A 23,915-nucleotide genomic window follows, 5' to 3' on the forward strand; every position below is an offset into this window, starting at 1 on the left:
GCGTAAGTTTCTGGTCTGGCGTGGACCAACTGACTCCCGTTCCGCCGCCCCCACGTCACTTCAACGCGGGGGAGGGATTCTAGGGGTGAATTATAAGGTTTATCATGGCAAAAGTCCTGTTTTCATTGCTTTTATCATCGTACATGTTTCGTTTCAGAAGGAAAACTGCAGTTTTCAAATGAAATGTTTTCAATTATGTGTTGTACAAAGACCGTGATAATTTTGAAACAACACGTGTAAAAAATCAGACTTGTTTTGAATTTTTTCTGACAAACACACCCCCTACTAAACTACTAAAAACATATAAATCCACTCAACCCCTGTTAGCACTTCATTTTAACACAAAATTTCCATCTTAAACAGCTGAATTTACCACAACCTTGATGTTTTCTTCACCAGTTTAGATTTAGAATTTTCCCCTCACATTTTAGAATTGTGTTCAAATTGTGATTAACGAAGTGAAAAACGATAATCGTAAATCGATGGTTTTAGCTCTCCCTTTTAATTGTTTAATCTCTAAATCTCTGTGCCACTAACCGAGTATTTCAACCCCGTGCTGCACTTGACACTATTGTCTTTTTTCGAAAACATGTGTTCGCTCCACAATCGGGCTGTTAATTAAGAAATTTATTAATGGACTGCGATCTTAATTGAATTTGCTTCAATTAAGTTTGTGGCACGGAAATAAGTAAATCACTTTCTCTAATTCGTGCACGAAGAATAAAACGACACTAATCCGATATTCAAACCGAGATGCAAAACCACTATCATTACGATGAATTAAATCATTATTGCATGGTATAACGACCACAAAAACTGGATATTTGATTTTACTATCGTATTTTCCATCTGTCCGTATAATGGAGCAGATTGTGGAACAAGATTTTCAGATTTTTCTAATTTATGCTTTAAATTTAAAACAAAAATAACTGTCCTAAAACAATAAACTAGCAGAAAAGTGTTATAATATTCCACGTTCCGAAAGAAATGCATATCCCATGAATGATAACAAATAAATAAATCGTATATCTTTAACACAGATCAGAAAGTTTCGTTCTGAGTCCACCGCTGAAATCTAAGTTGTGTGAATTTCTCAACGGCCCCAGCATAAAATCAACATCAATTATTCAAATCGTAGTAACATTCTTGTCGATATAGCGTAATTTATTAGCATAGTATGAGCATCATACACACTAGAAAACAGTTACGGAATTACTGTAACTGATTTTTGTGCGCACGGAATATTAAATCGTCCGGGAAGACGCACCGAAAAAATCAAAAAAACTGTGAGAACCAGACGGTTTTCCTTAGCCAAATACCAATGAGGGGAGTGCTCAAACGTAAAACGGAGGAATTGATAAATTATTCAGGACCCACTCCATGCTTGCCCATGCAAATTTATTAATAATGACTTCCACGTTCCAGCTACTTATTTCCCGAAAACGTTTAAAAATGCTAAGTACAAATCAAATATTTATTATCAAAAAATCGCCGGTGATAGATATCGATTCGACACGATGTTTTTTTTCTCGGTCTGAGATGTTTGGTTGCCGTGCGACAGGAAGACGGCGCGTCCGTCTTCATTTATTTGTTGTGTCATTTTTCCTTACGGGTGCATCGCGACGTCTCATCTCCGCTTATTCGTCCGCACACGCCGCCAATTCGATGCCGGACGAATCGATAATTTACCGTCGCACAATACTCTTAAACCAACCCCCGATATCACCCTCAACACAACTGTGGTGTAATGTGGATCCACCTGAATTTCACTGTGAAATCACGGTGGGGCCGTTTCACTTTTATTGAGGTGTCAGTGTCTGTAAATATTACTTTGGGTCCCTTATAAAAGAGATATAAAAAATAAGAAGCCTTCAACGCAACTGACACTTTTAAAATTTATTTGTCTTCTCCACTTCTTTTTCTTATCTGGAGTATTTTTATTTTCATATTTTTGGATCCAATAGCTATATTTAACATACAGTAATAAATGTGGCCATAATTATTTTATGTTGTTTTTAATGTTGATTAATTCTGTATTTTAAAAACTAATTTAATTAAAAACTAATTAATCTATGCAATGCTACATAAATTTTTCTAAATTGGATATAAATATTTTAAATAAACATACAAGAAGTCTATTTAAAATAAATTGCAATTTCGATTACAGTAATTTACTGATTTTGAGACATTTCATGAGCATTTATTGATTTTTTGAGTTATTGGTTTGAAATTAAAATACCAACAAATGCAAATTATTTATAAATACAGTACTTTTTCGGAAATTTGCTTTATTTTTTTTAATTATGGGAGATTTCATTCATATCTATAGTAGTTTGTTAACTATGAGAAATCGCTTGTAAAAATATTATTTTGTCTTTTATCTTAAGAATCAAAGCAAACGAACAAAAAATCTTCCAAAACTTAATGATTGAAGGGAGGTTTAAAGACAACTTGACTCCTGCAACTTTATACAGTAGGAAAAGCGTTTGACCCATCTGAATTTAGAGAAAGACATCATGCAGGACAGAGACAGTAGTCTCTCCCATAGTGGGAGACACATTGTCTCTATTGTACATGATGTCTCTTTCAGGGTCAAATGGATTAAACTCGTACTGTATGTATACTTTAGTCTCAGAAATTTGATAAATATAGTCATTTTACTAAAAATTGTAATACTGATTTTTGTACATTTTGTACTATAACGGAGAAAAAATCAAATAAAACAATTTATATTCTTATTTTAAATTTATTAGTTTTTATTTTCAATTTAAAAAATTATAATACAAAATAATGTCAGTTAATCTCTCAACTTGTAGCGAAATAAGTGTGTGTTAATTTTTTTATAGTTTTTATTATCAGTCCATCAATAATCGTCTAGTCAATTATATTATATTAATATTGTAGTAGTTTTAAATATGTTTCATTGAAAAATTTTATATTTATGTGTACACTTATTTTGATTTTTATAATTTTAATATTATTTTCATAGTTTAATAATTTTTTTAATTCTTATAATAGATCATTTTAAAAATTTTAATTTATTTTAGAATTATTAGAATTTTATATGCAAAAAATTGATAAAAGAAGCAGCTTTTAAAGCCTTGTTAATATATTTTAAAAACAAACACAGTCAAACTTATATAAGTAGAACTATTGATAACTCTAAGCAAATTAGTTGGCAATGGCATTCAGGGTAAAAATTGTGTGTAATTTTTACTTGAAAATTCAACTGACCAATTATCGATTGATTAAAATAATGCAGGCAACTTCTACATTTTATTTTATGATGTTTATATGATTACATCATCTTAAATTCTAAATGGAAATACATTTTACTAAGGGTTTTTCCTATTAAATGTCTTAAAGACAACCCATACAATGGTAATGCTTATATTTCGCTACTAAGCTACGTATGAGAAAACCTATGTATGAAAATGTAGATAAAGCTATTTTGGAATTGTTTAATCGTATTTTTTTTTGAAAATGAAAATAAAACTCCTTTTATCAGACATATACAATAGACTTCTTTGCATTAAAATAAAAACTTTATTATGATACATAATAATAATAATATTGATTTCAAAATGTTTATTTTGATAAGTAATATACTTTTCCAATATACAAGGTGTTTCATAACTTATCCGAAAAATTTTAACCACATACTCACTGTTATATAAGAAGCCCATATAAAAAAATTGTAATAGGGCAACAAGAAACAAGGTAAAAATAATTAAATCCATCTATAAAAGTTGTTCGAAATTGGTCCTATTGATTTAAATGCAACCTTTGGCCCGCCGAATCCAATGTTAGCATACCGTTCTTTTTAAACTTCTGTACAGGGTGTTTTGCAACTTATCCGTTAAATATCCATATTCTCTCTGTTGCATAAGTAGTCGATTTATCATATATTTTTTAATGATCTTGAGTGAGTATGTTGTTTAAACTGTTCGGATAAGTAGAGAAACATTTTGTACATTATATGTAGACTGAGAAAAAGAGTATAAGTCCATTGCGAAACATTTTGGAATGTTTTTTATAAAAAACTAAAAGCAACCCAAACTAAAAATAACAACAAAACTAACTGGGTTTGTCAAGAACTTGCGTATTCGACTTTAAACAGAATGCTAGATATGAATCTGTATAATGTTTTTCAAATTTAGTTATTAACGTGACTTCACATTGTCTACAGGGTTGACCTCTGGAATTGTAACGGCCAAAACAAATTCAATTCAATTTGTCTTTGGGATCATAAACCATGTTGAACCTCATTTTTTAACGGTCGAGATTTCTTCAGAGCATTGATTCAAATTTTTAATCTAATTCACTGTACATAATTCAGTTTGTGCGTCTTTTTATATGATGAAGGGAAAGTGCTTACATTAAAAGTATAGAAACTACCACCATCTTTCAGAGTGAATTAAAATATAAGCAGGACTGTCATTTTCAAACAAATTAAAATTAGAATTATCACAAAAAAATAACCGCCCCCATTATTCGGTGGTACAGTGAATATGATCCTTAGTAAACAGAAATTGGACCTCCACATTCTTAGTAGAAAGCAGAGTTTTTTCATGGCTGTGGTTGAACAAACCCCCATTCACCAAGCTCACAATCATGGAATTAATTCTAGATCGAAAATGAGACACCATAAAATAAAAAACAGAACAATTTTGAATTTGTCTTTGGGATTATAAACCATGTTGAGCTTGATTTTTTAACGACCGAGGTTTCTTCAATGAATTGATTCAAATTCTTGATTTCTAATTCACAGTACATAATTCAGTTCGTGGGTCTTTTTTACTATATGATGAAGAGAAAAAGCTTATATTAAAAGTAAAGAAACTACCACCATCTTTCAGAGTGGATTCAAATATAAGCAGGACTGTCATTTTCAAACAAATTAAAATTAGAATTATCACTAAAAATTAACCGCCCCCATTATTCGGTGGTACAGTGAATGTGATCCTTAGTAAACAGAAATTGGACCACCACATTCTTAGTACAATCTCGTAATTAATGTATTGTATATTTATCAGAAATAATACAAATCTGGAATCGGATCAGTGGGTTTTATTAGAATTATTGATAAGAAAATTAATGATAGATTTAATAAAACTATAATTTTCCAACATGGTATAAAACCAGTACAATAAAAACGAAATTAAAATGGCAGATGCGTTAAAATGTTGCCTTGTACAGTTACAATCTAATCTATATGTACCTGTTAAGTGTTTTTCTGGGGAAGTAAAATAGAAAATCGAGTTAACAAACAAGAAATGCAACATTATTGTCAGTCCGAAACCTAGATTCGCAAAATAAAAATATACAAATAAAAATTTTTAACATCGAGGCTACAACAATTAGGGTCAACGAAATATCGAGATTATCGTGTTCCATGAAAGTTTTACTGCGCAGACAAACGTTACGTTTTATTCGCCCCGGTATTAATGTTTTGTTCTGTATATCTGGTTGGAATTATCTTTTTGCGGAAAAAACGTAGCATGCATAAAATTATACTGAAAACGAAATAAAATAAATTGGTTTGGAATGCGTAACTGCCTTATAAGTTTTTAATGTCAAGATTCTGGTAATAATAAAATATTAATATTTAAGCTATATGAGATAAAATCGGATAATAATAATTTAATATTTTATGTCATTAATTTTAATGTATGATAATAATTAACATTTAAATTTTATATAAACTGTTTTCAAAGCACTATTAATATATTTAAAGGTGGATTCAGATCACCCCAATGATTAATTTTTAATAAGAAACCCATGTCCGGAATTCTACCCAGGTCTGTTGCAGGGAAAAAAATGTGCTTGGTGTAACATTAGTTGCCTATACTACGTGAAAGTAATTTTGTTTCTTTAAAAAAATTAAAATGTGAAATAACTAATGATAGGTTTTTTTATAATATTAATAATCTATTTACTTTTTAATTTAATGAAAACCTTTTACAGTATTCGAATTTGCCGCATAAAGTTTGGGGAAATTTGTGTATTTACTTAACTCAACCTGGTGATTGGATAATGGCACATGCCGGAAACTGATTTTTACAAAATACTCTAAACTCGAAACTTTTTTGTGCGAGAAACTAAAAAACTAAAATGTCTTCAATAATTGTCGCAAGAGTATTAGCGCCAGGTAAAACAATTATTAACATATGCCTAAAATGTTCCAAAACCTAACCTTTCATTTTCAGCTGTGGGCCGCAGCCTTAAATCTGTATTATCCAAAACAACAGTACGTAACTGTCGCAATTACGCAAAACTAATACAAGCTGCTGTCCCATGTTACAACCAGCGACGTTTCTATGCCGAAAAAAAGGTGTTCGAACGTACTAAACCTCACTGTAACGTCGGTACCATCGGGCACGTAGATCACGGCAAAACAACCTTAACTGCCGCAATTACCAAGGTTTTGGCCGATCAGAAATTGGCCGAAGCTAAAAAATATCAGGATATTGACAATGCACCTGAGGAAAAGGCCCGAGGTATCACCATCAATGTTGCTCATATTGAGTACCAGACAGAAAACAGACATTATGGACACACCGATTGTCCTGGCCATGCGGATTACATTAAGAACATGATAACAGGGGCTGCCCAAATGGATGGTGCGATCATGGTCGTAGCTGCCACTGATGGTGTCATGCCCCAAACCAGAGAACATTTACTACTTGCCAAGCAAATTGGTGTTAAACACATTGTGGTGTTCATCAACAAAGTTGACGCAGCTGATAAAGAGATGGTTGAGCTTGTAGAAATGGAAATTAGGGAATTACTAACAGAAATGGGTTTCGATGGTGACAACATCCCAATTATCGCTGGATCTGCATTGTGTGCCTTAGAGGACAAAAATCCTGAAATTGGATCTGAAGCAATCTTAAGGTTGTTAAAGGAAGTTGATACATACATTCCAACTCCAGAAAGGGAATTAGACAAACCATTTTTGTTGCCTGTTGAGCACACCTATTCAATTCCTGGACGTGGTACTGTAGTCACTGGAAGGTTAGAGAGGGGAATTGTAAAGAAGGGACAGGAATGTGAGTTTGTGGGGTACAATAAAGTTATCAAGAGCACTGTGACTGGAATTGAGATGTTCCACCAGATTTTGGAGGAGGCTCAGGCTGGTGATCAATTGGGAGCTTTGGTTAGAGGTATCAAGAGGGATGACATAAAAAGAGGTATATTTTGAATATTACTGCTACTATGATTTAATTCAATTGTCTTATTTACTAGGAATGGTTATGGCAAAACCAGGAACAGTGAAAAGTTATGACAACATTGAAACCCAAGTATACATTTTGAGTAAAGATGAGGGAGGTAGATCAAAACCTTTCACTTCCTTTATTCAATTACAAATGTTCTGTAGGACATGGGATTGTGCAGTTCAAGTAGTTGTTCCTGATAAAGAAATGGTTATGCCAGGCGAAGATTCAAAGTAATTTCTTTAATTCTAAGTTAATGTATTTCATTTTTAATAAATTTATTTTAGGTTGATTTTAAGAATGATGAGACCAATGGTTTTGGAACAGGGACAAAGATTCACATTAAGAGATGGCTCCCAAACACTGGGAACTGGAGTTGTGACGAAAGTTCTTCCCGCTTTAACTGAAGACGAAAAATTAGCCTTGACTGAAGGCAAAAAGGCTAGAGAAAAGAAAGCGCAAGGCGCCAAGTAAATAACAAGCATTTATAGATTTAGTTTTTTATGGATGATTATGTAATTCTTTTTGTTAAGTGAGTGATCTAACAGAATTATATCAATTCTGTTTCAATAAATAAGCTTTAAAGTGTAAGTCATAAAGTCAGGAAGAATTGTGAAGATTTTGTATGTTACCTTTTTTGTTGAGGTTTATTAAATAAATGAAAGATGTTATATGTGTTTTAATTTAGACATTTTACGATTTATTTAAAGGTATATTTTTTAATGTGTCGATTTTTCATTTAAATAAAGATTTTTATAGAAATTAATAATAAAATAAAAATACGAGTTTGAATGTTATTTAAATATTTAATTATTTAACATAAACATTATGTTTATGTAGTTAGTGTCCTATACTAATTTGACTGTTGAATATATTTCAATAATTTAAGCATTAACGATTTTTGATTTATAGAAAAAAGTGTTACCAATGTTTCAATTCTATTCTATTACTGAATTAGAAATTTAGGCTTTAAGTATAAAAATACTTACCCAATAATTTTCGAGTTTCTTCATTTAATTTTTATGGATATTTTAAATAAATATAAACAAATCTTTTGTTTTTGTCCAACTCAGTACTATAAAAACTTCATATATTTATTTTATTATATAGAATATTTTAATAATCTAAGCATTGACCATTTCTGAATTATTAATGAAAAAAATGTTATCAAATATGTTTTATTGCCCAATATATAATCTAGTTTTTCCACTCAGATTTTATTGATGTTAAATATTAACCAACCTGTTATTTATATTAAAATTTAATTTAAGTATTGAATAATATTGACGTTTTTAATTTAAAATAATTAACAGTCGTTCAAAAATGTTCTCACCTGTGTTTTAACATTTTAATGGAAAGTTTTGATTTATTAATAGTTCAAATATTCATTCAATGGTAGACAATTTGGAAAATATTATTTATTGATACTTAAAAAACATTATTAAACATATCTGGCAACATTGTCCAAGCGTTTTAATAAAAAAATAGTGTTATGGAAAGTTTCTAGAATTATCTTAAAATACAGTGGCTAAATTTTCAATGTTGATGGTAAAACCGTTTTTACACAAGTCTAACTTATAAAATACTAATAAAATTAGTTATTTATTAACAGAAACAGATTTAAATAAATTATTAGTAAACATTGAATTTATTTATAATACATTATAATGGATGAGTCTAATTATACAAAACAATTTAAAATATCAAATTTCACATGCAAGACACAAATTCCTAAACAAGAAAAATGTACTCTTAGCCACTGTTATACCATGTTCATACACAACTATAAATTAAATGCACTGGACACAGTCTTATAAATCCTCATCATCTTCAGGCAAAGCTGTTTCCTGGGCCTCCTTCAGATCCTTTTCAATTTGTTGTTGCCAGTGTGGATCCATTTGAACTTCTGGGGGTACAAGAGCTGGAGCTGCCACCAATTCCAAATTGGGATCTCCAATCAACTTCCTTGCCAGCCACAAGAATGGTTTTTCAAAGTTGTAGTTGGACTTGGCAGAAATGTCATAATACTGTAATACCAATAAATTAGCGAAATGATCAATGGAGATTTGTATTTTTTGTTGCACAAGCTTGATGGATGGACCTTAAAACTGAGATTCAGGCCCAAATAATAAAGCAAATGCATATGTTATAGCAAGGAAACCACACTGATTAGTTACAAACCACTAAACAGCTCAAGATCTTGCGGTAATAAAAAATGGCGGGAAAGAAAAAAACGGTTGCAACATACCTGGAGATTCTTCTTCCTGTGGAACACGATGCTTTTGGCCTTAACTTTTCTGTCCTTGATATCGACCTTGTTGCCGCAAAGTACGATCGGAATGTTTTCGCAGACCCTGACTAAATCCCTGTGCCAGTTCGGCACGTTCTTGTACGTCACCCTCGATGTGACATCGAACATAATGATGGCACACTGCCCCTGGATGTAGTAACCATCGCGGAGGCCCCCAAACTTCTCTTGTCCAGCTGTGTCCCACACGTTGAATCTGATGGCGCCCCTATTTGTATGAAAGACGAGAGGGTGCACCTCGACGCCCAAAGTGGCCACATACTTTTTCTCGAATTCACCGGTCAAATGGCGCTTAACGAAGGTGGTTTTGCCGGTGCCGCCGTCACCTACCAGCACGCATTTGAATGATGGCATTTCTTGGTCTTGAGCCATGGTTCTGTCTGAAATTGAAATTTGATGGTCTGATCGAGACGGTTGGACGAGAACTGAACGAGCACGTTTCTTGTACGTTTGATTTTGAAGCGAAATGGCGCCCTGGACAACGTTACACAGGAATTTGACACTGACGTACCGACTTCATTTGCCGATTATGAGATTATTTCTGGGTGAATCAGAAAAATAAAGGTGCAACAATGTCGAGAGCGATGTATAATATTTACCTTTGCAAGTAAAACGGTGGTGTAACTGTGATGGAACGGAAAATCACCGATTACTCCGACACACTTGACAAGTCGTTAGAGATCACAATGGCGTTCCCTCGACCCTGGCGGCCGAACCGAAGTTAGGTACTAACGCGCCCGCCACTTTCACACTTTCCTCACAGTTTATTCGAACGAAACCCATGAAACGGCAGCAAAAATCATTTACAACATAATTATTATAAAATATTTAATAAACTTACGTAGGAATTTGAATAATCCTAGTTAAAATTCAAAAATTGTAATGTGACGTCACGATCGTTCTGACGTAGTCGCGCAGGCGCGTTAAATTGACGGCACTGCAGTGCCCTTCTATCGATTTTCCTGTACTGTTCCAAGTGTTCGAGTTCCTCGGTCTAGTTTTTAGTGCTGTTCGTGTTTTAAACCGACTTGAATGGGATTATTTTATAAAACACGAGTTTTCAGTGGTGTGTGATCGAAACAGGGCGAAAATGACCAAGGATCGATTGGCGGCCCTCGTTGCGGTGGGTCTTTTTTCTATTTAATTTGACTTGCCGAATTTTTAGTTTCGATGAATTCCAACAATATTAGCGGACGTTTTTCGCCACGATAATTCATATGAGCGGTGACACACGTTCACACGCCCGATGACCTAATGATTCCGTGGGATTCCGTTTTCATAATGCTATTTTTAATGGGACGGGACACTGACTTTTTGACAACACTAATTGAAACTGTTATCGAAATGTGTCAAAATAAAACAGTCTGTTTATTTATCTCGGCTTACCACTTTCCTTTATTTTTGTTTTTTTACAGTATTGTTTTATGTTGAAATTCTGTTTTACCGTTTGTTAATAATAACATAATAATGTTCTATTTGACTGGTTACTTGTTGAACTGCATTTGTTATAAGTGCACGACTGTTGTTATAATTGATTATTTAAATTAAATACAAGTGAGTACATTTGACAATTTGACACTTGGAAATGTGTCACTTGTCTACAATGAAGATTTAACTTTTATAATTTTGAAACTTAATGAATTTATATTTTAAATAAATTTAATAAAAGTGTCTTAAATATTCGTAAAATTTTAAGTTATTTAAATAAATTAGTATGAAATATAATACAGTAAATTTTAAGTGTGACTAACAATTGTAATATTTCGTTTAGGTTGTGAATCATTATTTATTTTTTAATACTTAATTAGTATCGTAAATTCTAGAAATAATTTATTTAGCTTTCATATCGATTTCAGATGTTTAATTATAATTTTGTGATATTTATTGACAATTATTTATTTAATCAATTTTTATATTATTGCCCTTCAATTTTAATTTAGTTTTAAAGACAAGTAAAAATTGAGTTTAAGATTTTCATTTTAAAAATATTAAAGTTTAGTTCTTAAACTGTTATAAAAAGTAAAAATGTGGTTATATTTAAAATTGAATAAGTAAATTGTAACATATTAACATTAGTATTAAGATTAATTTAATAGAAAAGAATTTTTTTAAAATTATAGAAATAATTTAAAATATTATTTTCAAAATAATTTTAGAATATTGCTAAGATTTAAACAGTTATTGTGAACAGACATCACTGACTTATTTTAATTATATTTTAGCAAATATTTACTAATATAAATCTAATCAAAAATCGATTTAATATATTGTTTCGTTTACAAAGCAAAATTGAATAACTGTATAGATCATTATTTACAAACATTACTGTGTTAATGAATTTTTGACGTCAAAATCAATATAAAAACTATGAAAAATTGTTGCATATTCATTTATTTGTAAAATTTGTTGCACATTTTTAATATTACCAATTTTGTTTCAGGCCCAGAGTGACGATGACGATGTCGGGCCGGACGATGTTGCCGTCAACGTCGAAGGACGTGACGGCTTCATGGATGCGTTTTTCCAAGAGGTAACAAATTTATTAAATTACGAAAACTTATCAATCTATGTAATTTATTTTAATATAAAAACAGATATACCTAATAATAATATTGTATAAAAGATAACACTAATCATAAATGATTAATGTGTATTATCTCAATTTCCAATCAGTTTAAGAATGTATCGCTTATCTAAATACTTATTCACGACTTCAATTTGTCCATTGCATTTTCTTAATAATTAAAAGAGACTTTTCCGTGGATTAAACTGAGAGAAATCAAGATCGGAATCCCTGAAGACCGCTTCGGAATTAAGACGTACGCAATTCGCATGCAAAACGCGTCCGATGAATTTCCCTCACTCGCTCTCGGGACTAATTGAAAAACTCCACTTTGAATTATTCATTCGAAATGATGGAAAACAAAATGAAAAAATTAATTTCGATGAGTCGTTTTTTCTTATTAACATTATGGTCTTTTCTTTTTTTTTCCTTTAAAATGTTTTGTGATCGTAATTTCTCTCTGTATTGCATTTATTGTTAAAATTAGTCTATATTTAGTTTTGTGATTTCTTCTATATTGTTTCAATTTTTTAATGGTCATTCATATTTTCTGTGATTAGACACTTGAGGTTAATGATGTTAAATTAACAATTATTAGATACGATAACAATTTAATAATTACCCTAATTTTGACCAGGAGTGTATGATTTCGTTTTCTTTGAAAACTGTTGAATTATTGATGAATTCATAGCCAATAAAAAGTAAAAGTATATATTTTTTCTTAAAATTTTTTAATAATAATGTTTTACTACAACATTTATTTATAACTTTCACTTATAAAAATTGTGTCATAGTTCAGATTTATTTATAGTAACTTACCTAATGAAATTTTTGCACAATGTCCAATATATTGTTAGTTTAATAATTCTCCCATCCTATCCTAACAACTCTTATTGTTTTTATAAGTATTGTTTTTTATAAGCACTGGTGAATAATTGATAAAATTGTAATTAAGTAAATCAGTTTTTCTTTATTTTAATATTTTAAGACGTAACTAAATTTGTATATTTGCTAGTAATTTTATTAAAAAAAAACTATGTCAAGTAATTTGCAAAATCTCGTTAAATTAATAAGTAAGTGATACATTATTAGTCTAATAATTCTAAGAACCTCGAGAATTTAATGAATTCACTTTTTATAAGTACTGATGAATTATTGATAACAATAAGTAAATAATATTTTGCGAATAATCAAAATTGTACATATACGTCTTTGTTCACATTTATTTCCAGTAATTTATCTAAGTTAAAGGGTGTACTATTCCATCAAATTAATATTTTATAGTTATTATATTAATAATTTATTTAATATTTCTTTTAATATCGACTATATATTTTAATGAAGTTTTACCAATATGACTAAAATTGTAAAAAATGTACGTTATGTTAATTATCTACATTTATAGAGGGTGTTTTAAAAGTGAGGTAAAATATTAAACGGGATGAGTCTTTGATTTATTTTAAGAAAACACCTAATGTCTAAAATACATAAAATTTTGGGTTTTTCTAAAAATAAAGAATCGTCTTCATTAATAATTTACCTTATTTTTGGAAAACCCTATGTATACCAATTTGTACAATTTTTTTAAATAAACATTAACAAATACATTCATGAAATAAATAAAACAATTTCACTTATATATCTATTAATAATGTTTTACGAATTTAACTAGGATTTACAATTTTTTTTTATGTTTTTCAACGAATATTTATATTTTCTCTAATCTCTAATGTTTTAAGAATATAACTAAAATTGTATATTTACTTTAACTTTCACTTAAAAAACTATGTCATATGTACAATATCATTAAATGAACAATTAAAAGCTACATTGTTAATTTAATAATTTTCTTAATAATGAAAAGCGGTCAATGAATTTCTTTTCCTTGTAAACACTGGTGAATTATTAATGAAATCATCGTAGCCAATAAGTAATTTTTCGATTGGCAATTTGGATTATCAAAACTGTCGCATTTAATAATTCACGTCCTGGTTATTTATAGGTATTCTCCTTATTGATTTTATTATTTTTTCGACCGTGTCCAAATTTATATCAATTTACTCGTGTATATAATGTTTGAAGACTATAAAACTTGACACAAATCCTATTGTAAAGATTATAAAGTACAATTGCACTATTGTTTAAAGTACAGTAAATAAATATTATTGAAGAATACAAGAACTAATAAGAGCAAAATTTACTTATATTTTTCGTTGTTTTAGGTGGAGGAGATACGAGACATGATAGACAAAATCCAGGCGAATGTGGAAGAGGTGAAAAAGAAACATAGCGCCATTTTGTCGGCTCCCCAAAGCGATGAGAGTGAGTAGAATTATTTATTTTTACCTTTAACCCTAAAGAACACGAAAATTTAACAAAAAACGATGGAAATTTTAGATTCGTTGTCGTAGAATTGAAGTATTTAGAATTAATATCAAGAATAGTACGATAAAAATATTTTTGATCAATTGTTTAATGTTTTTGTCTAAAAATATTTTGATTAATGATATTTATTAGGAAACTTGGCGTGCATTCCAATAACATAAAAGATGGCGAGACGAAGAATCGTTCCGACTCGCGTTCCAGACATCCAGGAACCGGATTTTCATTATGACGGTCTGGAAAAGTCACAACACACGCGCCCACGCGTTCCGGTAACCGATGATCTCATCGCACACAGACTTTTGTCTGCTCGATCATTAAATTTTCAACGGGGAAATTGCATTTTTTTGCACTGGAAAATGTGCTAGTTTCCACCACTAGATCATGGTGGATTGTGTTTTATAATATTCTAGTATTTAAATATTTAGAATACTGGTTTGGCTTTGTGCGGAAGTCCCGAGACTATACTTTCACCTTTTTTTCCGCGTGCTTGTTTGATCGTTTTCGTTTTTAATTTGAGTGAGGTCGCGTGACGCCGTCACGACGATCGATGACAGATTGTTATCGGCGGCTATTTATTTTTTCGCGTCGCCCTCGACGTTTTTCCACCGCCCGTTTATTACTTTTATCAATTTTGCACGCGGAAGTTTTTTTTGCACAACTGAAAAACTGGGCCTCGATCAATGGTGTAGATTAATAAAAATTTAAGGCACGGCTTACTTTATACAGAGAGACCGCAAAAAGTCCCCTCTCAATGGTGACATTTAATAAACTTTTCTATTGTTGATGTATTATCAGCTTCAGAATGGCGTTACCATGGCAAACAAAATTTTATGTAACCCCCTATCGCTAAGTTTCATAAAAATGGAACTTAGTAAACAGGTATTGAGGGTAATCGAAATTGTGCAAAAATTGTACAATAGTTATAGTTAGTTTGGTAAAATAAATATGTATATATTTGATATCAATATTATGCACACACATTTTTATAAATATATATGTTAAATAACTTAATTAATTTCAATGAAAAAAAAAAATGTTCTGCAGTTTTGAATTTTAAACGTATTTAATAGAATAATGAATAAATAATAAAACTGTTTTTATTTTTTAAAAATGTTTGTTCATTTTCAATTCGTATAATGCTCTTAATAGTATTTTGTTAATATTATTTCGGTTGTACTAAAATTAATGAATATTTTAATTAACAAAAAAACATTAAATTTTCATAATAAATCAAAGTTGATATTGTTTTTTAAAGGTTACAGTAGTGTTCTACAAACTAATAGATTAATTTAGATCATAAGATATTTTACTTTTAAAACAAGTAAAATCATCTCTTGCGTCCGAGACCGCTGAAGAGTAAACAATACCACGTTTATTCAGATTGGGGAGGAAACTCTCCCTTAAAAGAAATGGGTGGTAATCTTTTCTTCTACTCATCACTGATTTGCTACCCAAAATAGAATAAGTAGTAGAAAAAAAATTTGAAGAATTATTTATGCAGATGTCCATGGTAATTTTCATGAAGCAGATAATCATTATCCTGATAACCCCATATGTAGAAAATATTCAACTATTTAAATTATTTCAAAACACTGGAAGTATATCTAGGAAAAAGGAATAACTAAGGTCAAAGAGAACAACCTACCGTTGAAGTTGCTTTGGATTGAGAAGTGTCAGCTGGCTGTCATCAAATATTTGGAGGAGCATATGTTTCCCCTTCTATAACCAAAAAATTTTGCATCAAATAATAGATGTCTGTATTAATCAAGTTTAGATTAATGTCCTTTTTTGGAACTGAAAATAGATAAATATGCTATATTAGTACAATGTAAACGCACATCTATTTCTAGACAGCCACTGAAACCATAATCCAGAATTTGACTGGAGCTGTATATCTTAGTATGCATCAAAATCAATTTAAATTTGTAAAAAACAATACAATAAATTTTATACATGTTAAAGCTTTTTTTTTAATTAATTACTTTGTTTTAGTAATAAATGAAAAGTAAAAGTCATACATAAAATGGAGCATATTATATGGGCCATCAAAATAGCATTGAACAGAGAATAAGAATTATTTTCAAATGAGATGTCTTCCATCTTTTTCATTAAAAATAATAATTCATAGGTTTCATATGGTAAAGGGTAGTTTTACGAAATATGTCCTTTATTTAATATTCTTTAACTTAGGGTAGTATTAAATTTTACATTTGAAAGATGTTATTGTTGTTTATTATTTACGAAGTGCTTAAAAAGGTAATGTAATGCTTAAAATGACAACATATTATTCATTATCAGTATTTCGAATATTTTATAGAAACACTCACTATAAAAATGGTACCTTATACAGCATATGGCGAACAAAATGCATCAGCGTTCCATTAAAAAACACTCAATTTGATTTTGTCATGTCCTGGATCGTAGACGAGTATATTGCCAATGATGTTAACTGATAACACAAACATATACAAAAACATACAACACAAAAACGTTTTTAGAAAACCGAAATATCGGTGCACCATAAAATAATGTCTGGAATTTTATTTAATTAATAAAAAATTGAAGGGTAAATATTGATAAAGAAGAAAAATAGAAAGTATATTACGTATAATAAATATATAATAAAAGAACAATAAAATAAAAATCATTCACATATTTTACATGTAATATAGAAAAGCTTTCTCTTCATGATATTCATGAAAATGTTTGAGTAATACTCTAATAACCTGCAGATAAATGAACAATCGCATATTTAAATAAAATACTTGTTTATCATTAAATAAATTCACAAATTTCATGCTTTGAATGATTGGGCCAACTTCACGGCGACAGGATTCATAATCATTGAATTTTTTCATCCCGCCGATGATGGAGTTTTTGGATGCAAGTACTGACGCCGATGTGTTTGTCGGACCCCGTACAAGTCAGTTTTGTAACTTGCACAAGGAATTACCCGTTGTGAAACTAGTTAAAATCGTTCAAACGTGCTTTAATTTGTTCACAACCCCCTTGATTTGAATTGCGAAAAGGGATTTCGACGAATTTATCGCCTTTTGATATCGCTTTTACGCCAAATTTAACACACACACATGCGACTTGAGTTTCCGCGACGAATTTCGTTTTCCCCACGCTCGATCGGTCTCAACGATTTTCTTGGGGCTGAATTCGAGTATGGTATTTCGATAAATTAACCCTGCGAATGCAGTTCTTAATGTCAAATGCATTTCTGTTATGACTTTCAACATTTAAATTTATTTTGCGAAATACACAATGTTTCAATCCAGGTTTTTATCTTAAAAAATTGTTAAATTTTTTAACGTTATCGGATGATAAATTATTCATTCATTCGACGACAGTACCACAATAAACAAGCACAAGTCGAAATTTTTTGCACAAAATTAATTTTTCCAATCGGCTCTTGAATTTTATCGCGTTTCGAGTGGGAGGCATTTGATAAAAGCATCCCGCTTAATTACTTGATACAAAATATGAGTCACACATTTATCATTGTGTTAATTGAACGTTTTATGTATAATTTAGTATTTAGAGAGATTTTCACGAGTAACATGTCTAATTAAACAATATAATAAATGTTATTCATAGAGAGAGAGAGAAAGAATTTGGGTACGTGTATTGGGTTACCAGAAATAACTTTTTTGCTAGAGATCTTAAGCCGTTAAAACCAGTCTACTCGCTACGATTGATTCAATAATAATTAATTCTCATAATATATGGATTAGGTTTGATAATACAATTCCCTTCTATTGCCATTAGACTAAATGAAGGAAGAATTAGCCAATTCTCATCTGTAATGTTTAACACGATATTTATAACTTTCACAAGCATTTATAAGCTCCCCAATTTTATTTCCCGTTTCATTCCTAAACAAGCTAACTATATTTACAAAGAGAAACAGAAAAACAAAATGGAACAAAAGTGACGTAGGAAATCTTAATAAATAATGGCAAATAAAAGAAATGAATTTTATTTATTTAATTTTCTAGTTAATACAAAAAAAATCAGGTGAGAAAAGCTGCACCCCGCACTTCGCCAAAACGGTATAACAATTACATGGGAATTTCGGGCTCATTATGGACTAATTTCGGCCCAAAAGTAAAAATTTTGGGCTCGAAAAATAACCCCTTTTTTTTAATTTTAAAGTGCGGGGTGTAGCTTTACCGTAAAGCTACACCCCGCACTGAGTTTCAAAGGCTGGGGCTATCGAATCAAAAAAATTTGCATGCAGGAATTTCGGGCTCTTTACGGGCTCACGAATGATCAAAAGAAAAAAAATGTAGCTCAAAAAATAATAGGTGATTTTTAAAATTTTAAGATTTCTACGTACTTGCACTTTTCTCATTGACATTACACGGTTAATTCTGTCGATTCCGAAGTGTTTTTGGTACTGAAATTACGGGCTCTTTAAGGATTAATTTCGGCCCAAAAGAAAAAATTTTGGGCTCGAAAAATAACCGTTTTTTTTTTTATTTTTAATGTGCGGGGTGCAGCTTTACCGTAAAATTAGACTCCGCGCTGAGTTTCAAGGGGTGGGGTTATCGAATCAAAAAAATTTATATGCAGGAATTTCGGGCTCTTTATGGGCTCACGAATGGTCAAAAGAAAAAAAATGTAGCTCAAAAAATAATGGGTGATTTTTGAAATTTTAGGATTTCTACGTACTTGCACTTTTCTCATTGACATTACACGGTTAATTCTGTCGATTCCGAAGTGTTCTTGGTACTGAAATTTGAAACTCAGTGCGGGGTGTAGCTTTACCGTAAAGCTACACCCCGCACTTTAAAATTAGAAAAAAGCGGTTATTTTTCGAGCCCAAAATTTTTACTTTTGGGCCGAAATTAGCCCATAATGAGCCCGAAATTCCCATGTAATTGTTATACCGTTTTGGCGAAGTGCGGGGTGCAGCTTTTCTCACCTAAAAAAATCATACAATTGTCATGTTTATTTCCTTCAAAACATCAAATAATTACTTTTACATTTGTTACATGGGTACGATATTTATAAAAATAAGTTTACTTAATCACTTTTATGATACTTGTTATCTTTAAAAAATTTGCACATGTATAATCACTTAATTAACCTTAATTGGAAGCATGTGATTGAGTCTCATCTGTTTCCATTAAACTTCAAAACAAGGAACGTTTAATAATAAAATGAGGATCTTGTGAAGAGTCTTCAGATATTTCCTTCTGTTTCTACGACGCGATGTCGTTAATGATTAGTTTTTTCAGCAATAACTTTTGTTCATTGGAAGTTTTTGCGAATGCGAATGTCGACGGATCGGGTCAAGGCTGCCCGTACGAAGCGGGATTAATTGCAACACGAAAACTCACCTGGACAAACTCGTACATTGTTTGAACTGGCTATTTTTAGGTTATTCGCTAATTTCGCCCGATTTGTTAAGCTAATGTTTGTCATGTAAATCAACGTTAAAGTGTCGTAAAATAATACTTTTATCTAAAACTTTATCTCGTACGATTTTTTTTGTGTAAAATTCTGTCCTTTTAAGATGAGTAGTTAACATACTCTTAAATATTTGCTTTTTCAGTTGAAACATAACAACAAACAAAAAATATTCTTTCACATTTGAGGATTGTGTGTCGAAAAATTTTTCTTTTATCTGAGACTTTATCTAGAATGATTTTTTTTGTGTAAAACGCTTTATCTTTTCAAGTTTGTTTCTTTGAATAGAAGTTTTTTAGCCTTTGCCTATGAAATAATTTTATATACCGTATAAATCATTTATGTTCACATACACTCACGCAAAAAATGCAACTTAATTACATTTTCAAACACATCGGTGGATAAGGTAATATAATAATAATGATAATAGTATTCATTATATCTTTCATAGGCAAGAATAATTTGATATATCATAAATTATATTAATTATTTTATCAAACACAAATTATTTAGGTTTCTGAAAATTTCTGGAAGTACCTCTAATAAAGCTACAACAAAAATATTTTTTTTATATATTTAAGAACTTAAATAGATTTTTGGTAAGAAACGTGACGAAGTTCAATTAATCCTAAAACACATGTCGTTTAATTTAAACTTTATCATGTCACAATCGTAATGTAATATATTTATGTATAAAAACGAGCACGTATAAATTAATATAGTAAATAAAACGATATGACCGAAAAACAAATCGGCTTATCGGATCAACTTATAATCAGTTGAGTCACGCATTTTGTTCGTTTTTAATGCTAACCACCGATAAACGTTTGAGAGTGGTATCGATTTGAAATTTCACTTTTTTTGTGTTATATAATTATTCTTTGTTGATGCGACAGTTTTTTTTAATATTTTATCAGTTTGAAAACTTTTAAAATATTTATAATTTTAAATTCTACTCTTTCAGAAATTCTTTTTATTTCATAAGAATAAATATCAAATCAGTTAAAATTAAGTGATTGTTAGATATTTGGTGAATGCGATTGTGTTCTCTTAATTTCCGTTTACCTATAATATAAATAAAGAAGATATTCTTAATATAACAGGTTGTGTAATAAAAGTTTTTCACTTGTTTAATAAATCATCAACATAAAAAATTAATTCAATAATAAAATTATTTTTTTTTTTTTTGCATTATACAAGAAATTTCCTTTTTTATATTTTTTTATTCCAAATAAATCACCAATCAATCATTGGATGCAGTGTTTTTTTTATTTATTTTGCTATGTATTTTTATTGAAATATATCTTATAATTAGGTTCTTACCTTGTTTAATAATTTATCAACTTCAAAACTTTTGAATTTTTGGTGGATGCATTTAAATTATACATATAATTTTTTTAATTTTAAGATTTATCTTGTTTTATAATTTAACAACTTGATCTGGTTTTTAATAAAATTTATTATTCAGTTAAAATTGATGTATATCAGTCAAAAGAAAGTTAAAAGTTTATTGTGTGAAACAATTTTCTTATTTCTTTTTTCTAATAATATTATAAGAAGATAATTTTATTATTATACGTTTTGTAATAAGATTTTTTTACTTTATTTAATAATTTAACAGCCAAAAACTTTTAAATGAATCACAAAAATAAAATTTTTCTATTGAATTATAAGGAACATCTTTTCTATAAAAATAAATTATTATGAACACTAAAACACATCAGTGTAGTTACAGTTTTTAACTTGTTTAATAAATCAACATAAAAACCATTTTATTAGTTATATATATATATATATATATATATATATATATATATATATATATATATATGCATTATACAAGAAATTTCCTAGTTTATATTTTTTTTATTTAGAAATTTTCTATTTTATACTTTTTTTTATTCCAAATAAATCACCAATCTACCAAGGGATGTAGTGCGTGTATTTATTTTTCTATGTGTTTTTATTGAAACGTATCTTATAATGAGATTCTTACCTTGTTTAATAATTTATCAACTTCAAAACTTTTGCATAGAGCACAAAAGTAATTTTTTATTGTATTGGTTATAAAGAAATTGTTTTTTATATATAAAAAAAAAATAAAACTGATAAACTAAAACAAATTTTTTTGAATGGGACAGGTTTCTTAATTTCCAATGATGTTATAAACAAGCTACTTTTTAATACGTTTTATAACAAGGTTTTTTGATTTATTTATTTATATTATTAAGAAAAAATCTGTTGTGGTAAAAAAATTAAAACTTAATTTACTTAAAGTTTTGGCGTTTAAATTATTATCCCGATAATTTTGCGTATATATTTTTATTATAATGTATTTATTAAGATTTATTTTGTTTTATAATTTATCAACTTGATCTGGTTTTCAATAAAATTTATTATTCAGTTAAAATTGATGTATATCAATCAAAATTCAAGTTAAAAGTTTGTTGTATGGGACAGTTTTCTTAATTCTTTTTTCTAATATTGTTAAAAGAAGATAATTTTATTATTATTGTAATAAGACTTTTTTTACTTTATTTAATAATTTAGCAGTTAGAAACTTTTAAATAGATCATAAAATTTTCTGTTGAATTATAAAGAACATCTTTTCTCTGTAAATTAATTACTATGAACACTAAAACAGTGTAGTTAAAATTTTGGTGGCTGCCACAGTTTAAATATCGTTATATTAATATTATGTTGTATTATTTTATTATAATAAGTTTTGTAATAAGATTTTTTACCTTGTTATAAACTTTATCAACTTTATTTAAAAATCATAAAAGTTGAATTTTTGATTGCAATATGAGAAAAAATTATTTTGTTTAATAAAAATTAATTTTAAACCAGTTATATTAAAATCAATCAATAGTATTATAAATAAGATATTTTTATTATATGTATGTTTTGTATAATGATTTATTAGTTTGTTTAATCAATCAACTGGAAAACTTTTAAATTAATGGTAAAAGTTAAATGTTCAATTATTTTATAACAGGAATTCTCTTTATTCCATAAAAATAAATTAAATAAAAAAGGTTCGTTTGACTTTTAAAATTATGGCGGATGCACTGCAAATCGAACCGGTTGATTCGATTCCGACAACCCTTATTAAATCAGACAGAACGGAGTAACATTTACAAAGCGGCCGTCCTTTCGAACGGATAAATTAGTCGAACCGCGCGGAATAATTAATCGACCGTGTTTTAATAAATTGAGTCTTTTGTGCCCGACGCAAACTTTCCACGTTTGCATGTAGCTTATTTAAAATTTATTCCGTTGCCGGCGAAACCGTTAATGCCTTTCGCCCAGTTATGAGTCGCAATCACGGTTCATATCTTTTTCTGTTATGTCTAGCTTTATTAATAATGGTTGATTTTATGGTGATTAAAAAGATTATTAATATTATAGCCATTAAGAAAAGTTGATTAGGTTTCAAGCGATCGTTCCTGTTACATGGAATATAAAAATCTTTCGCGCAAATCCGATAAGAGTTCTATTAATACCTATACAGATACTCCGGAAACAATGGGGCTTATCTGCACGAAAACTTCTTGCACCACCATCGATTTTATCTGAAACTATCCGATCTGCTTTTCAGGTCAGCGTTCGAACGGCTGGCGATATTAAAACTTTTTTACACGCAGATATATATTTCGTTATTAACGTTCGAAACGAATTTAATTTTCGACCACAAAGCCGTGTCTAATTCATTTCTCTGCATTTTTATATTTTAAAAATGGAAAACGCGTCGTCGGCATCAAATAAAACCGGATTCGGGCGGAAGACGACTGGGAGATTATTATTTGGTATCGGAATTACTGGAATCTCGCCAAAATCCGGCTGCTCGACGGATGGAAACATGTCGGTTGTTCGTTTTGGCTACTCGCCTTCTTTTTCGTTAGCCGATAAGAGCTGGAATTGGGGTTTGTTGTGTCGAGTTTTCGGTCGCAAATTATTACTATTTATTTGGCTCGCCACCAATTTATATGCAGTTCGGATACTGGGAAAGGAGCAAATA

The 23,915-nt window shown here is 29.8% G+C and overlaps 3 protein-coding genes across 11 annotated transcripts in view; 2 read left to right on the forward strand and 1 right to left on the reverse strand.

Moving 5' to 3' along the window:
- The first annotated feature begins 5,993 nt into the window (after positions 1-5,993).
- On the forward strand, positions 5,994-7,886 carry LOC109595950 (elongation factor Tu, mitochondrial). The gene is made up of 4 exons (XM_020011388.2): positions 5,994-6,151; positions 6,210-7,193; positions 7,249-7,450; positions 7,505-7,886. The coding sequence occupies exons 1-4, from the start codon at positions 6,115-6,117 to the stop codon at positions 7,689-7,691; spliced, it is 1,410 nt and encodes a 469-aa protein (XP_019866947.1). The 5' UTR covers positions 5,994-6,114; the 3' UTR covers positions 7,692-7,886.
- A 729-nt stretch (positions 7,887-8,615) lies between these two features.
- LOC109595959 (GTP-binding nuclear protein Ran) lies at positions 8,616-10,252 on the reverse strand. The gene is made up of 3 exons (XM_020011401.2): positions 10,125-10,252; positions 9,466-9,905; positions 8,616-9,244 (listed from the first exon to the last, which is right to left on the reverse strand). The coding sequence occupies exons 2-3, from the start codon at positions 9,895-9,897 to the stop codon at positions 9,029-9,031; spliced, it is 648 nt and encodes a 215-aa protein (XP_019866960.1). The 5' UTR covers positions 9,898-9,905; positions 10,125-10,252; the 3' UTR covers positions 8,616-9,028.
- A 165-nt stretch (positions 10,253-10,417) lies between these two features.
- LOC109595958 (syntaxin-1A) overlaps positions 10,418-23,915 on the forward strand; it is a 40,301-nt gene continuing 26,803 nt past the window's right edge. For all 9 annotated transcript variants that reach the window (XR_002191340.2, XR_007548186.1, XR_007548185.1 and 6 more), the window contains exons 1-3: positions 10,418-10,648; positions 11,966-12,055; positions 14,311-14,410. Coding sequence is in view for 5 of the 9 variants with exons in the window: in XM_020011397.2 (XP_019866956.1) it covers positions 10,616-10,648; positions 11,966-12,055; positions 14,311-14,410 (223 nt within the window). In the remaining 4 variants the exon portion in view is untranslated. The remainder of the gene's footprint in view (positions 10,649-11,965; positions 12,056-14,310; positions 14,411-23,915) is intronic.

The sequence above is a fragment of the Aethina tumida genome, chromosome 5 (genome assembly GCF_024364675.1).
Source record: "Aethina tumida isolate Nest 87 chromosome 5, icAetTumi1.1, whole genome shotgun sequence".
Lineage (NCBI taxonomy): Eukaryota > Metazoa > Arthropoda > Insecta > Coleoptera > Nitidulidae > Aethina > Aethina tumida.

Bases quoted from the DNA above. Each gene is read 5' to 3' on its own strand.
- LOC109595950 (XM_020011388.2), top strand. From the start codon at position 6,115: ATGTCTTCAATAATTGTCGCAAGAGTATTAGCGCCAG. The intron at 6,152-6,209 runs GTAAAACAATTA...TTTCATTTTCAG, and splicing joins CGCAAGAGTATTAGCGCCAG to CTGTGGGCCGCAGCCTTAAA. The intron at 7,194-7,248 runs GTATATTTTGAA...CTTATTTACTAG, and splicing joins GAGGGATGACATAAAAAGAG to GAATGGTTATGGCAAAACCA.
- LOC109595959 (XM_020011401.2), bottom strand. From the start codon at position 9,897: ATGGCTCAAGACCAAGAAATGCCATCATTCAAATGCGTGCTGGTAGGT. The intron at 9,245-9,465 runs GTATGTTGCAAC...TTGGTATTACAG, and splicing joins ACAGGAAGAAGAATCTCCAG to TATTATGACATTTCTGCCAA.